Source organism: Mastigoproctus giganteus, chromosome 5, assembly GCF_048544385.1.
Source record: "Mastigoproctus giganteus isolate SK-2022 chromosome 5, ASM4854438v1, whole genome shotgun sequence".
In the NCBI taxonomy this organism is placed as follows: Eukaryota; Metazoa; Arthropoda; class Arachnida; order Uropygi; family Thelyphonidae; genus Mastigoproctus; species Mastigoproctus giganteus.
Window position 1 is genome coordinate 1381814 of NC_143579.1, and position 15869 is coordinate 1397682.

At 36.9% G+C, this 15869-nt stretch overlaps 1 protein-coding gene across 5 annotated transcripts in view; it reads right to left on the reverse strand.

Moving 5' to 3' along the window:
- The window catches only part of LOC150085123 (paxillin-like), a 273123-nt gene that overhangs the window by 91397 nt on the left and 165857 nt on the right, over nt 1–15869 (reverse strand). For all 5 annotated transcript variants that reach the window (XM_090373882.1, XM_090373881.1, XM_090373884.1 and 2 more), the window contains exon 3: nt 11658–11811. In XM_090373882.1, the coding sequence (XP_090230008.1) occupies nt 11658–11811 (154 nt within the window). The remainder of the gene's footprint in view (nt 1–11657; nt 11812–15869) is intronic.

Genomic DNA, 15869 nt, shown 5'->3' on the forward strand with positions numbered 1-15869 from the left:
TAATATTTTGAAAATAATTATGGAAGAAAACTGAACATAAACTGAACAAAGCATTAAATCCATTCTTTTAATAAAAAAAATTACAGTTAAAATAAGCACGAGTTTATAAAATAAAAAAAAAAAACTAATTGAATTTAGATTTATTCACAAAGTGGCACCACTGTATGTTCTATGAAGCTGCATCTCTCTCTCTCTCTCTCTCTCTCTCTCTCTCTTCCTCCCCCCCACCATTTTCAACATACATACATTTTAATTTCTCAATTAAGCTTCCTACAGAATATGGTCATACAGTTATTTTGCATTAATTTAAAACATAAATCATTGTTTGTTAATAATTTCATCAAATTTTCAGGGCGTAAGGACAACATGATTGGGTTTAACATAATATAAAATTTAAATAACCAATACAAACAATTTAGAAATTAAAAATTAATCTATGGCATCAAGTGAGAGAAAACATCTCCTTTTTAATGACCTAATAATAATGAATAAAGAATGGTAAAAAAATCTCAGGATCTACAAGTAAGATATTTAAGTCAGTCTTCTAATTTTCTCAAAAATAATTTAAGGGAGAAAAGAACCTTACTTCAAAATAGACTAACCCCTTAACCAATATAATCTCACCTGGTATCTTCTCCACAATAACAAATCATGCTTTAAATGGATCTTACCCAGTAATAATATAAGTAGACTCCAGCCCAAAATGCAATCAGGGTCTTATTTTTAAGGTGACAAAAACTGCTGACAGTATAAAGAAAGTAATGGCATGACTTTCTTGAATTTTTCCAACTGTTTTTCCATATATTTTCTACCTCAGTCTAAATATCAATCAAGTGGCAATAAATTAGTATCATAAATAATGTTGTGATTGGAACACAATTCAACTCCAAGTATAACCCTATACATACATTTCTTTGTAAAATAACACTAAGCTCTAGTAGCCACAATCAAATCAGCAGACATTCTACCTGAAAGGACATGAAGTGCATCAAACAGAAGTTAACAACAAAAGAATGAATCTCCACATTAAAAATAACCATAGCAGTATTAACTGACTTAATCCAAAAATTAAACCTTGTCCTTTGAAATGTTTTTATAACTCACCTTAATCTAGAGCATATTCTCTTAATTTTATCCCTTAAATATTTAACATTTTAAGAATGAGTTTCTCAATATATCAAGATATATCATATTCAAGATTTATCAAGATATCTTATTTCCCTCACTTATGGAACGATCTTATTATATTTTACTGTAGATATCTATTGACATTCAATGTGCCCCTAATCACAATACCCCAAGACTTCATGGTGGAAACGGTCAACTTGTCAATGTAATCAAGACTAAACATATTAATTTCTGCAGACATAAACAGGATATATTCAGAAGCAATTATGTAATGTTTTGTTTGTTTTAACTCAGCAATGGTAGCAGTTCACTTCCAAGTGACCTTCAAAAATAATACCACATTAAATGATAATTAGTAATTAAAAATTACTTTTTTCTCCCTTCCTAAATATAAACAAACGTTTACTGCAGTTGTCTCCCCAAAGTAATTTTTTATGGTATTCCCAGAGTAACTGAGCAAGAACCTGTCACGTAGCTCGCCACAAAGTTTCAAATTATGTGTTTGTTTATAGCTTCAGGGTTGGTTGGCTGGTTGGTTGGGTTTTATTGGCACATTAGCAACTAAGGCTATAATGCACCACAATTGATTGATTCTGTGTTTAATGGCACATTGGCAGCTTATAAGAAAGGCACCTGGGGTGGATGGGATCTATTCAGTTATATTCAAAGAGGCAGCAAAGGAAGTAAGTAAACCCTTAGCCATAATTATCAGAACATTCTTGGACTCGGGGGAAGTCCCACAGACTGGAGATGTGCAAATGTATCTCCAATTCACAAAGGGGATCAAAGGGTGACAACTAATTACAGACGTATTAGTTTGATTTCTGTTCCAGGGAATATAATGGAGTCACTGGTTAAAGAAGCATTGCAGGATCGTTCAGACAAGATGGCAGCAATAATTCAGACATAGCATGGATTTTTCAAGAGGAAGTCTTGTCTGAACAATCTGATTGGATAATATGATGTGGTCACAAAGGAACTGGATGAAAAAATAATTTTGATATCATATACTTGGATTTCAGGACAGCTTTTGATACTGTTGCATGGAAGATTACTCTACAAACTGGAGCATTGAGAGCAAGTTACTACAAGGGATAAAAGGATGGTTGAATGGGAAAAGACAGAGTGGTGGTCATTGGGTACTGCTCTAAGTGGACTAATGTTATTAGTGGTGTCCCTCAGGGTTCGATGTTAGGCCCATTTTTATTTTGTATATTTATCAATGATATTGATGAAGGTATATCAAGTTTGATGTCAAAGTTTGCAGATGATACAAAGTTTGGCAGGGTTGTTAATAACAGTAATGTTGCAACAGGATCTGGAAAAGTTAGCATTAGCATTAGTAGAGGCAATTGATGCAAGAAAAGAAGCTTATGCAGCATCATCCAAAAAAAAAAAAACTAAATAAATAAGTAAAAATAAATAAATAAATAAATAACATAAAAAAATAAAAATAAATAAATAAAAAATAACCACTTCCACTTCACCCCTCTGTTCGTTCGAAATACCTGTCCAGCTGAGCCTTAAACTTATTTAGGCTATCAACTTCCACGACAAGGGATGGAAGTTTACTCCACCACCCAAAAACCCGCTGGCTAAACGCAAATTTCCTCACGTCTATCCTACATCTGTCTTTTCTCAATTTGAATTTATGCCCTCTCAGGTGATTATTCTGAGCAAGAGGAAGAATCCCATCAGCATTGAGCATGCTCAAACCATTCAAGGATTTATACACCTCTATCAGATCACCTCGCCGGTGCCTAGTCTAGAGACACTGTAATTTGCAAAACTTAAGTCTTTCTTCATAAGAGCACCCCTTTGTTCCATTCACTAATCTTGATGCCCTTCTCGGTACTCGTTCCAGCATCTCTACATCCTTCTTGAAATGAGGCCTCCAGACGTGTATACAGTACTGTAGGTGTGGTCTGACCATTGCCTTATACAAGGGAATAATCACCTCCTTATCCCTGCTAGAAAAATTCCTATATATCATCGACAATACACCATGAGCTACTCTTGCAGCCCGTCTGCACTACTCAAAAAACTTCATATCTGCCTGCACAACCACCCCAGGTACATTTCATTCTCTACCACTGTCAGTGTAGTACAGAGTTGATACGTTGCTCTGGGGTTGCTGTTTCCCATATGTAGTACTTTACATTTGTCAATGTTAATCTTCATTTGCCACCTCGAAGCCCATCTGCTCAACCTTTCCACATCCTGTTGCAGTAGCATAGTGTCAGTAGTGTCCTTGACAACCCTGCCAACCTTCGTATCGTCGGCAAACTTGGACATTAAGCTTGATATACCATCATCAATATCATTTATAAATACAGAAAACAATAATGGACCCAATACTGAATCCTGAGGGACTCCACTAATAACATTAGTCCACAATGAGCAGTGTCCATTGATTACCCCTCTCTGTCTTCTCCCCCTCAACCACCCCTTTATCCACAGCAGCAATTTGCCTCCAATGCCACACTGCTCCAATTTGTGCAGCAGTCTTCCATGTGCAACAGTATCAAAAGCCTTTCTAAGATCCAAGTATATAATATCAAATTATTCCCTGCATCCAGTTCTTTTGTGACTGCATCATAGTATCCAATCAAGTTGGTCAGGCAAGACTTCCCCTTAACAAAACCATGCTGTGTCTGAGCTATGACTGAAGTCTTGTCTAGATGATCCTACAGTGCTTCTTTAACCAGTGCCTCCATTAATTTTCCAGGAACAGAAGTTAAACTAACAGGTCTATAATTATTTGTGTCGCCCTTTGATCCTCCTTTGTGAATTGAGGTTACATTTGCACATCTCCAGTCCATGGGTACTTCCCCTGAGTCCAAGGAAGCTCTCATAATTATGGCTAAGGGTTTGCTTACTTCTTTTGCTGCTTCCTTTAATATAATTGGATAGATCCCATCCACCCCAGGTGCCTTTCTTGTATTTATCTTCAACAATTTCTCCTCCACTTTAGGTTGGGTAGATAGGCTGAGAAGTGGCAAATGAAGTTTAACATTGACAAATGCAAAGTACTGCCTTTGGATAGCAGTAACCCCAGAGAAATGTACCAACTATGTAGTGTTACACTCAGGATAGTGGAGAATGAAACGGACCTTGGGGTGATTGTGCAGTCATATATGTAGTTTTCTGAGCAGTGCAGACAGGCTGACAGAGTAGGTCATGAGGTCTTGTCAATGACATACAGGAATTTTGCGAGCAGGGATAAGGAGGTGATTACCCCTTGTATATATGGGAATGGTCAAGTCCAGAGGTGTATTGTTAAAAAAAAAAAAATAGTACCAGAACGCTTGTCAATTAACTACAAATAGTTACCTAAGCTTTTTTTATTTGCAAAAATAAATAAGTCAAAGATTAGAATATTTGTTCAGTATTCATTTATAACTATTAAATAAAAATATAAAAAGTAAAAAACAAAGACAAGAAATTTAAAAAAACTAGAAAATAAAAAAACAAAAACAAAAACTCCAAAATAATATAAAAAATACTGTTCAGAAGAATCATAGAAATTCCCATACAGGATCGATTACGTATTCTTGTATGACTGCCCTTTCTGTTTGTTGGCAACAGCAGAACGATTAGACTGCAACCAAGTTCGGACATAAAAATTTGGATTCCATAATTCTAATGGTGGTACTTTAATAAAGAACAAACTTGTCACATGTTTAACAAGAATATGGGATCTTTTCTCAGTTATGGGATCAGATTCTCAGAATGTGAGATCTTCATACCTGAAGCCACGCTCGCATTCACAAGAACTACAAGCTATAATTTTGGAATAAGTTTTTAAATGTTCCAAATCTGTGGCCATTCGCTTGGTTCAAGAATTTGCAAATCTTTTATAATGTTGAAGTTGAAATTTCTTCAGTAAATTCAGTAGAATCTGTACTAATGCTCAGCCTATGCTTCATATTATTAATAATACTGTTTACAAATTGTTTCTATGAATTAATGTTACTTTGTTATTGTCTGTTAATGTTACTGAAAATAATTGCATTTTTTCAATAGCGTCTGAGGCTTCTTTATTATTATTATTATTATTTGGTTTTTAGGAGCATCAGCAACTAAGGCCATATTGCTCCAGGGATATGCGGTAGTCATTTCCTGACCTTTCCGCATCCTCCGTATTTGGTGGGCACGGGCTCGAACCCCGGTCTAATCAAGAAGCGTGTGGTACGCACTGCTGCTCCTGCCCATCTGGCTATGGAGGCGCCCCTGAGGCTTCTAACAACTTTTTTCCTTTTTGAGGATCTTTTAAAAATTCCAAATAACGAATTGTACGATGAATCAATTTGTCTGCATATACTATAGTCATATGTCTTTTTTGCCATGACTCTGAAAGAATTGATAGCTCAAACACAACACATCGTACCTCAGAGCTAAATTTAAAACAAACTGTTGGATGAAATTTGTTTATATAATCCATTGAACATGGATTGTTCAGTTTTGTTTCAGTTGTTATCTTTACTGGCATTTTCAAAAATGATGGCATAAAGATGCAAAATTTTGTCAAACTGTTGATACAGATTAACAAGGAGCTGGCCACCCACCCTTACATTAAATACCCATCCAATCCTTTAATTTCTTTGCCGATGCTGGTATCACAAGCTTCTGTTTCTCTCTGGTTTTTTGGAGATTGACCATAAATATTTGAAAATGCTTAATTCCATGAACTTCTGATATTGCATTTCCAACTGATAACTCAAGTCGATGGTTTAAACAATACCACATGATCAAAACAATACCACATGATCATGGATATTTTTCTAATAATTTACACTTAAATGGAATGGGTGCAAGAATATTTGCTGATGCTATCGAGGCTATGTTAGGTGGGACGGAAAACTGCTAGCATGGGGCGATTCACAGACTATTAGATTAACAGTAGCCACAGGCAGAGGTGAAAATGATTCTTGCACTGCTTCTACTGGAATGAGCAGCAGCCCGGATAGCCAGTTGCTGGAGGTTTCAGGAACTACTGGAGGTCATGAAACAAGTAAATACATGGGCTGTGTTAGAGTAACTAAGAGTAAAAACAGATGCATGTATACTTGCATGTACACCAATGCTAGGAGTATAGTAAATAAATTTAATGAATTTGAAGTGCTAGTTAAGACATCAAAGGCAGATATCGTTGGCATATCACAGATGTGGTGTCACACAGATATAAGCTGTGCAGAGTTGGAATTTGGGGAGCACAATGTGTACAGAAAGGATAGACAGGACAGGAAGGGAGGAGGGGTTATGCTGTTAGTTAAGAAATACATAAAATCTAAGGAAGTGCATCCAATTGATGTTGGTGGACAATGCAGTGTTCAGTCTGTTTGGTGTTAAAGAAGCACTGGGAAAGGAAAAAAGGAGAGTAGGTGTGTGTTATAGGCCTAATGAATCTGATGAGTATAATGAGCAATTGTGCAGAGAAATAGAGTGGGCCAGTAAATCAGAATGTCTTATAATGGAGGACTTTAGCTTTCCAGATATTGACTGGAACTTGTGAGTTGGCCACTCGCACACTAGCAAGACTTTTGGGGATTTATTGGATGATTGTTTTCTACAGCAACATGTTCGAGAGGCAACCAGAGGGAGTAATACTCTTGATCTGATTATCAACAGTGGTTATTCATGCATTAAGAATTTGCAGAGAAAGGAACCTAGGTGGCAGTGATCACAGTGTACCGATGTGGGATTTACTTAAAGATATAACTATCATCAGGAGTAAAGGGAAGGGTTTTTGCTTTCGTAAAGGCAACTCCAGTAGTCTCAGAGATTTTTTAGGTTCTATACAGTGACACCAACTGATGATGTTACCAACAGCAACTTCTAAATGGGAAGCATCCAAAGAAGTAATTTTGGAAGCTACTAGGCTTTTTGTTCCAATTAAGAAATACTTCTCTATGCTTAGGCCAAAATGGATGTAAAATGAACTAATAAGACTCGTGGAACAGAATAAAAATTTTCAAATTTTCAGGCGAAACAGAATCCTATGGTAGATACAAGCTAATCTGTAATCAAGTCACAAAGGAGGTTAGGCAAGTGAAGGCAGATTATGAAAAATCTCTGGCAAAGGATGCAAAGAAAAATAGCAAAGACTTCTTTACTTATATAAACTCTAAAATGAAGGGGATGAATCATATTGGTACACTTGATATCAATGGTTTGATTGTAGATGATCATTCTCAGATAGCTACTGAACTAAATGATTTTTTGCATCTACATTCACACGAGGAGTTATTGAATAAGGGAGGGCCAGATGTTTATCAAATGCTAACAGGGAGTTAAATGATTTTGTAATAACTGAGAGCAAAGTGGAGGAGAAATTGTTGAAGTTAAACATAAGAAAGGCACCTGGGGGTAGATGGGATCTATCCAGTTATATTAAAGCAGGCAGCAAAGGAAATAAGCAAACCCTTAGCCATAATTATGAGAGCATCCTTGGACTCGGGGAATGGGATCACTGGTTAAAGAAGCATTGCAGGATCATCTAGACAAGACAGCAGTAATAATTCAGATAAGTATGGGTTTGTCAAGGGGAAGTCTTGTCTGACCAAACTGATCGGATACTATGATGTGGTCACAAAGGAACTGGATGCAAAAAATAATTTTGATATCATATACTTGGATTTCAGGAAAGTTTTTGATACTGTTGCACACGGAAGACTACTATACAAATTGGAGCAGTATGGCATTAACGGAAAGTTACTACAATGGATAAAAGGATAGTTGAGTGGGAGAAGACAGAGAGTGGTAATCAATGGGTACTCAATTGCTCTATGTGGACTAATATCATTAGTGGTGTCCCCCAGAGTTCATGTTCAGCCCGTTGTTGTTTTGTATATTTATCAATGATATTGATGAAAGTATATCAAGCTTAATGTCAAAGTTTCCAGATGATACAAAGGTTGGTAGGGTTGTTAATAACAGTAATGATAGTATGCTTCTGCAACTGGATCTGGAAAAGTTAGGTAGATGGGCTGAGAAGTGGCAACTGAAGTTTAACATTAACAAATGCAAAGTACTGCATATGGGCAACAGTAATCCCAGAGAAATGTACCAACTATGTGCTGTTACACTCAGGGTAGTGGAGAATGAAAGAGATCTGAGGATTATTGTGCAGTCAGACATGAAGTTTTCTGAGCAGTGCAGATAAGTTGACAGAGTAGATCATTAGGTCTTGTCAATGATATACAGGAATTTTGCAAGCAGGGATAAGGTGGTGGATTATCCCCCTGTATAAGGAAATTGTCAGGACACACCTTGAGTACTGCATACAGGTTTGGAAGCCTCATTTTAGGAAGGATGTAGAGTTAATAGAACAAGTACGGAGAAGGCACTCCGATTTCTAGGGAAAATGATATATCTCTTTTGGGTATTACCCTGACTTCTAATCTCTCTTGGCACAAGCACATTACAAATATTGCTTCCTCTGCATCTAAAAAACTTGGTTTTCTCTTTCGCTCTCGGTGTTACTTTTCTTCCAAACAGCTGCTCACTCTGTATAAATCGCAAATCTGCCCTACCATGGAATATTGTTCCCACATCTGGGGTGGTGCCCCCAAAACCTCTCTCGGGCTTCTTGATTCCATTCAGAAGAGGGCAGTTAGGTTAATTAATGATTCATCTCTAACAGAGTCTCTCCACTCGCTTTCTCATAGACGCACTGTTTCTTCTGAATGCAGATCTTTCGAATGAAGTTTGGACTTTGAAATTTATGTAATTTGATTGTTTTACAATTTGTTCATATCAATCTTTTTTGGTCATGGCAGCTTTTATCCCTCCCTGTACTTGTGCAAACAGGAGAGGGAGTATATAAGAGTACTGCTAAATTATGTGTAACTGACAGCGGGGATGCCATTGGTTGGCTGGGACCGCTTTAAGTAATAAATATATAAAATATATAACAGGAAGGATGTTAAACTCTGGCAGATCTGAAGGACAGCATTAGATGTCATGTGCTGGCTATTCCAGTTGACATGTTACACGTTCTGCTGTAGAAAATGCTGTTCTTCGAATGAAAACTGTTGTTGACCAAAATGGAGGACACATTGAACAATTGTAGTGTTGTTCAAGTGATTTGTATTGCCATATAGTGACAAATTTTGTAGCTATTTTTTTCCCAATAAATGGTGGGCACATTCTTTATTGTACCTGTTGTCCAAATTTCTCTTCAGTACGAGCCTTAGAACACATTCCAGAGCCCTCTACATAGGGATACTTTAATTTTAACAACCCTGTGTGTGTGTGTATATATATATATATATATATATATATGAAGTTATGTAAAAGAATACAAGAAATAGAAAAAGAAAGGGAAAAAGTTGCAGAACAGATTAATGCCATCAAATTTATGATTGTACATTACATCTATCTTTCTGTATATATAACAATATTTTAGTTAATTATAATACCAACTAGAGTATTAGGAGTACAAAAGTATTAGGGGTGAAAACTATAATCATTAGCTCAAAATGCCAAATTTAAATAACCCAAGTTGGACTTTATTGTTGTACCCTATAAATAAACACACATAATAAAATAAAATAAAAATAAAAATATTTTATTTTAATCTGGGTGGTGTGGAATGGCGCATTATCCTGCTGAAAGATGGCACTGCCAGAGGGGAAGATTGTTGCCATGAAAGGTTGTACCTGGTCAGCAATGATGTTTACGTAGGTGGTAGACGTCAGAGAGCACGGCACATGGATGACTAGACCCAGGGTATCTCAGCAGAACACCGCTCAAAGATGACACCGCCGCCACCGTCTTGTTTTCGTCCCACGGAGCATCCAAGCACCATTACTTCTCCAGGTAAACGGCACACACATACCTGGCCATCCACATGGTGCAACAGGAAATGTGATTCATTGGACCAGATGACCTTCCAATCATTCAAGGTTCAGTTTTGATGCTTGCATGCCCATGGTAGACGGTTGTTTGTGAACCATGGTTAGCATGGGCACTTGGAACGGCCTGTGGCTACGCAGCCCCATTTTCAGCAGGGTTTGATGTACTGTATGTTGTGACACATTACTCCTGTCACCAGTATTCCAATTACTGGCAAGTTGCACCACAGTGGCCCTTCTGTTGCCACGTACCATCCAGAAAAGCTTTCACTCACCAGGAGCATCAATGAGCCATGGTTGTCCAACACCTCACTGGTAGTTCATGGATTTCCCCTCCTCTGACCACCTTCAGTAGGTATTAACCACGGCTGACAGTGAGCACTCCATCAGCTGTGCCGTTTTGGATATGCTCTGACCTAATCATCTGGCCATTACAATTTGTTCTTTGTAAAACTCGCTTAAGTCTGCTGCCTTTTCCATCTGAAGAACAAGAGTAACACTGATTAACAGAGCTCAGTATCAGGTGTTTTTTATACCATGTCCCGACCGTGCATGCACCATAGTTCACCTGCAGTTGCTTCGATTTGCATAATGACTCGTTGGTTATGCAAATCAATGTTTTGGCTCATCAGGGTGTGTGTGTGTGTGTGTAATATTGATAAAAATAATAGGATATAATCACATTACTGAATGACTAAGCAAGCAAGAAAAAGTATTAAATTATTAAACTGGGTTATGGGACAGGGGCACTATTAGTTATAGTAGAGATACCCAGCAACCATAATGAAATATAGACAAATGTTTATTTTCAGTGTATTGGGTAGGGGTGCTGACCTGTCAATTGTAATTACCATAGAAAAAATTGAGAATGCCTGCAAGGCAAAAGAGATAACCTGAAATTAAATTAGATTAACATAAAAACAATAATGATAGTGCCTAAAGTAGTGGATCCTAAGGATTTAAGTACTTCATAGGGTCGGCAGCCAAAACAGTAGGTGCTACCACAATAAGCAGGGTCTGTTTCTGTTATGATGTACATGTGCAAAACATATACATCATAGCCGACCTGACAGAGACCAAAAGGAAGGAATAAAATTCAAACATAAATAAAAATATGTATATAAATATAAAATAGAGTTAAAAAGCTAAAATAATGTAATATATATACTTATTATGTATAAATAATGTTTTATATTTATATACTTATTTTTATTTATGTTTTATGATGTATACGTTTCGCATTTATACATCATAACAAAAACAGAGACCCTGCTTATTGAGGTGGCTCCATCCTATGAAGAAGTAGTTAAAGCCCTAGGTCCCACTACTTTAGGTAGCATCGTTATTATCATTATTATTTTTATGCTAATCTAATTTAATTTCAGGTTATCTCTTTTACCTTGCCAGCATTCTCAATTTTTTCCATGGTAATTACAATTGACAGGTCAGCACCCCTACCCAATACACTGAAAATAAACATTTGTCTATACATACATATATTTTTTTAATACTATATAAGCTTTGCTTCCTCTGCAGGTTCAGCCACTTTCTTTCCGTGCTTCCACTCATGGAAACACAGATCTTAGCTTAAAAGAATAAGTGCAGATATTACATTATTAAATACTTTATTGGAATTTTGAAATAATGCCTTAGAAATTCTAAAAATCTTACTCTTTCTGTCATTGTAGTTCATAAAGCGAGCAGAATTAAGGTCCTCTAAAAGGGTGTCTAGTTCTGATAAGTTACTGCTCAAATTAGGATTTGAAGAGGGATTACGAGGTGTAACGGATACTTCTCTGATCATCTGCTGATTCTGGTATATAGGCTGAAAGTAATAAAAAGATTGAGAGAAATATATTCTTAAGTGGCAAATTTAGCGAATTTTATAAATATATTATTTTACTTAGAAATATTAAAAATGTTTGGCAAGATGAAAGTTTACTACTATCTTCCCTAAAATAATATGGTTAGAACTCAAAAAATGCTAGTCTGAATTAACAAAATTATCAGCAATAGCAAAATACACATACAATAACTGTTGTAAATATTTTACTGATCTTTTGAATTTTATATTTCATTACAAAATCTTTGCAAATATTATCCATAAAAAAAAAAAAAAAAAAGACTGAAAAGGAAAACATCTGTATTGAAAATAAATCTTCAAATTATATGTGAATTTGTTATATTACCAGAGGATGTAATATTTGACTGCATAAAGAATTCTCTTCAAAGTATTAAGAGTATTAATACAGGGTGATTCAAAAAGGACTTTTCAACTTCGTAAGTGTATAGAAATTTATTCAGGAGACAATTTATTGAACTGTCATATTGTAGCAAAAAACACCGAGTTTTACTGATGTAGTGCCGTAGTACTGAATTCCATCACCACAAGAGCCAGCAGCTTGCATTTCAAAAATGGCTACTTTCACAGTTCAGTGGATTGGTTGAGCAGGGTCGTTAGCATGGTCACTTCATTCCCCAGATTTGACACCTCTAGACTTTTTTCTGTGGGGTTTCATTAAAGATTGAGTATTAGTTCCATCCTTACCTACCAATCTTGCCGAGCTCAAAACTAAAATCACTGCCGCAGTTGCAGAAGTTATGCCAGATATGTTACGCTGCGTTTGGGAGGAAACTGAGTTCAGATGGGATGTCTGCCGTATCACTAATGGCAGTCACATCGAATCAAAATGACTATTCTAGGTAAAACTTGATGTTTTTTGCTACAATATGCCAGTTCAATAAATTATATAAGTCTCCTGAATAAATTTCAATACACTTATGAAGTTGTAAAGTCCTTTTTGAATCGCCCTGTATTAGTTATATAATACAAGGAAGCCACAGGGTCTTGCTGCACCAGCCAAAAATAAAAAATAATAAAAAAAAACAATATATATAAAATAAATAATAAGAAAATACATAAAAAGAAAAACTACCCGTCTGATTACCATCTTATGCAGGCAACTATCCAGCTGGCTTTAGAATCTATCCAAACAGTCAGCTTCAACTACAAAACAAGTAACTTATTTCAGTAATTAACAATTCATTGGTTAAAAGAAAACTTCATATAATTCAGTCTAAACGTCTTTCCCTAATTTTAATTTATCGCCCTTAATTCAGGATTCATGAAAAACAGTAAAAAATTTCTCTTAATTCATTTTGAGAGAATTAAGCTTTACTGCAACAAGATATATACAATGTAAAGGGCAATGATGCAACTGTTCCATCATGGTCAAAGGCCATAGACTCACATCAGAATTAATTAATTCATTATGTACACACAATATATAAGTAAAAAAATAAAATAAAATATGCTATAATTATCCCTCACTGGATGCAAATATTAACTATTTACAATTCTACCTCATGTAAGGTTACATTTACAATATATTCACATATATATACACAAGGTGATTCACTACCAGTGCAACAAACTTACAGGATGTGTAGGGGACACAAAGACGAATCGGAATCACATAGCATTGTCGGGTCCGAATGCCTTCGTCTTGCGGTATAAGACGTTGAACGGGAGGTCGCGTGAACAGCGATCCCGGTGGAAGTCAGCATTTGCGAACCTGAGGCAGTAGGATGGACGAGTATTCAAACGTTGAACTGATCGACATGCACCTCGCATATGGAGCTGCGGACTGTAACGGGCAAGGCGCTCTGCGCTTGTACCAGGAACGTTTCCCGCACAGGCGTGCTCCTCATCATACGATTTTCGCACATGTGCACAGAAGGTTACGTCAGACTGGTTGTTTCACGAGAGGTACCATGAATTGAGCGCGAACGACAAGGACGCCAGACAATGAGGAGAATGTCCTACGTCTTGCAGAAGGCAATCCGAGTGCGAGTACTCGAGCGATAGGCCAATGATTGGGTATTTTCCAATCCAGTGTATGGAGGATACTGTCAACAAACCAAACGAGTTCATACCATCTGCAATGCATCCAATCATTGGAGGCTGCGGATTATCCACTCCGGAGGACTTTTGCTACTTGGTTTCTTCAACAGAAACGGTTCGCAAATGCGGACTTCCAGCGGGATCGCTGTTCACGCAACCTCCCGTTCAACGTCCTCTACCGCATGACGAAGGCATTTCGGACACTGCAATGCTATGTGATTCCGATTCGTGTTTGCGGCCCCTACACCTCTTGCAAGTTTGTCGCACTAGTAGTGAATCACCCTGTATATATGTGTGAATGGTATTCATACCATCTATGTAGATACACAGAGATGTAAATACAAGTATGGTAAGACTTCACCCCATTCCTCTGGTATAGTAAGACTTCACCTCAACATATAGAAAATGAATATTGTGACTAAGAGGAATAATCACAATGTCTTTTTAGCATGGGTCATGGTTGGCACTCCTCATATAAAAATAAAGTGCTATCCAGTACTTAATGTCTACTGCACCACAGTATGGCACACTGCAGAACTTTCTTATCCATAGTAACAATAGTAACTGCAATAATAGAAAGGTCTGTTGTCACTGAGTTTTGTTTCTGGGTAGTGAAAATAATGCAAGCACACACACAGGAGAGTTTGGCAGATGGAACGGAGGGCAGCTCAACCTTGCAGATGAGCTGCTAAGACTTCTTTCCAATAAGTTTTATTAGTGTAAAACTTATTCAAGTCAGCTTCAAAGTGCTGTACCTCAGTTAGCATTTGATTTGGGAGGAAGAAATCTGAGAGATGCAATCTGCATGAAGCAATCTCTGATGCTTCGTGTAGACATTGGGACTGACCAAAGTTCTGGTCTAGGTATTTGCCAGTAACATGAATCGCAAATGGAGTGTTGAGATTTGGTCTGTAATCATTTTAACTATGGCTACCATGAGGTCTAATTGTAGACAACAATAAGGAACCCGCTCCGGTGCTTAGTTACAAAGCTCTGTAGCCTACGTATTTGAAGTTTTTCCTCATATGGGTGCTCCTCTGCAGATTCTCCATCTCTGGACCTTTTCAAGAAGCTGAATGTTTTTTTTTTAAATGTGATCCCCATACTTAGCCAAGAAAGGAGAATGTATTAAAAATTATTAGTCTTACAAATACTTTATATAGTGGAATCATACCTTTCCCTCTAACTCCAAGCAAATGTTTGATAAATCATTGATTGCACACCACAAGCCTTCTTTTACACCTATCTATGCTTGGAGATCTTCATGTCAGCCCACATTTTAACTCCCAAATTCCTTTCTCCATCTGCTTTTTTATTTATTTATTTTTTAATCAATCCCACCAAGTTATTCTGAGGTTATTATTTCCTAAGTGCAAGAATTTGCATTCTGCTTCATTAAAACAGCTGCCACTTTTCTGACAATCTTTGAAGCCTATTCAAGTCTTCGAGAAGGAACACTGCTTAGTGACAATCCTCCACCACTCTCCCAATCTTTACATCACTTACAAATTTTTACATCCCATACCCTCTACACCTTCATCTATTTATTTGAAAAAAAACAGAAACAACAGTGATCCCAGAACTGATTCTTGTGAAACCCCACTTCTAAAATTACCCCAATCTGAAGAGTAGCCATTAATCACAAGCCTCTGCTTTCTCTCCTAAAGTCTATCGCGTGTTCTTGCTTATACCTTGGGAGGGACTGTGTCAAATTAGCATTAGTAGAGGCATATGATGCAAGACAGCAAGCTTATGCAGCATCAGCCAAGAAAAAAAAAAAAAAAAAAAAAAAAAGAAAAAAGCACAACCACTACTCCCATTTCACCCCTCCGTTCGTTCGAAATACCTGTCCAGCTGAGCCTTAAATTTATTTAGGCTATCAACTTCCACAACAAGGGATGGAAATCTGTTCCACCAACCAACTACCCGCTGGCTAAAGGCAAATTTCCCACATCTATCCTACATCTGTCTTTCCTCAA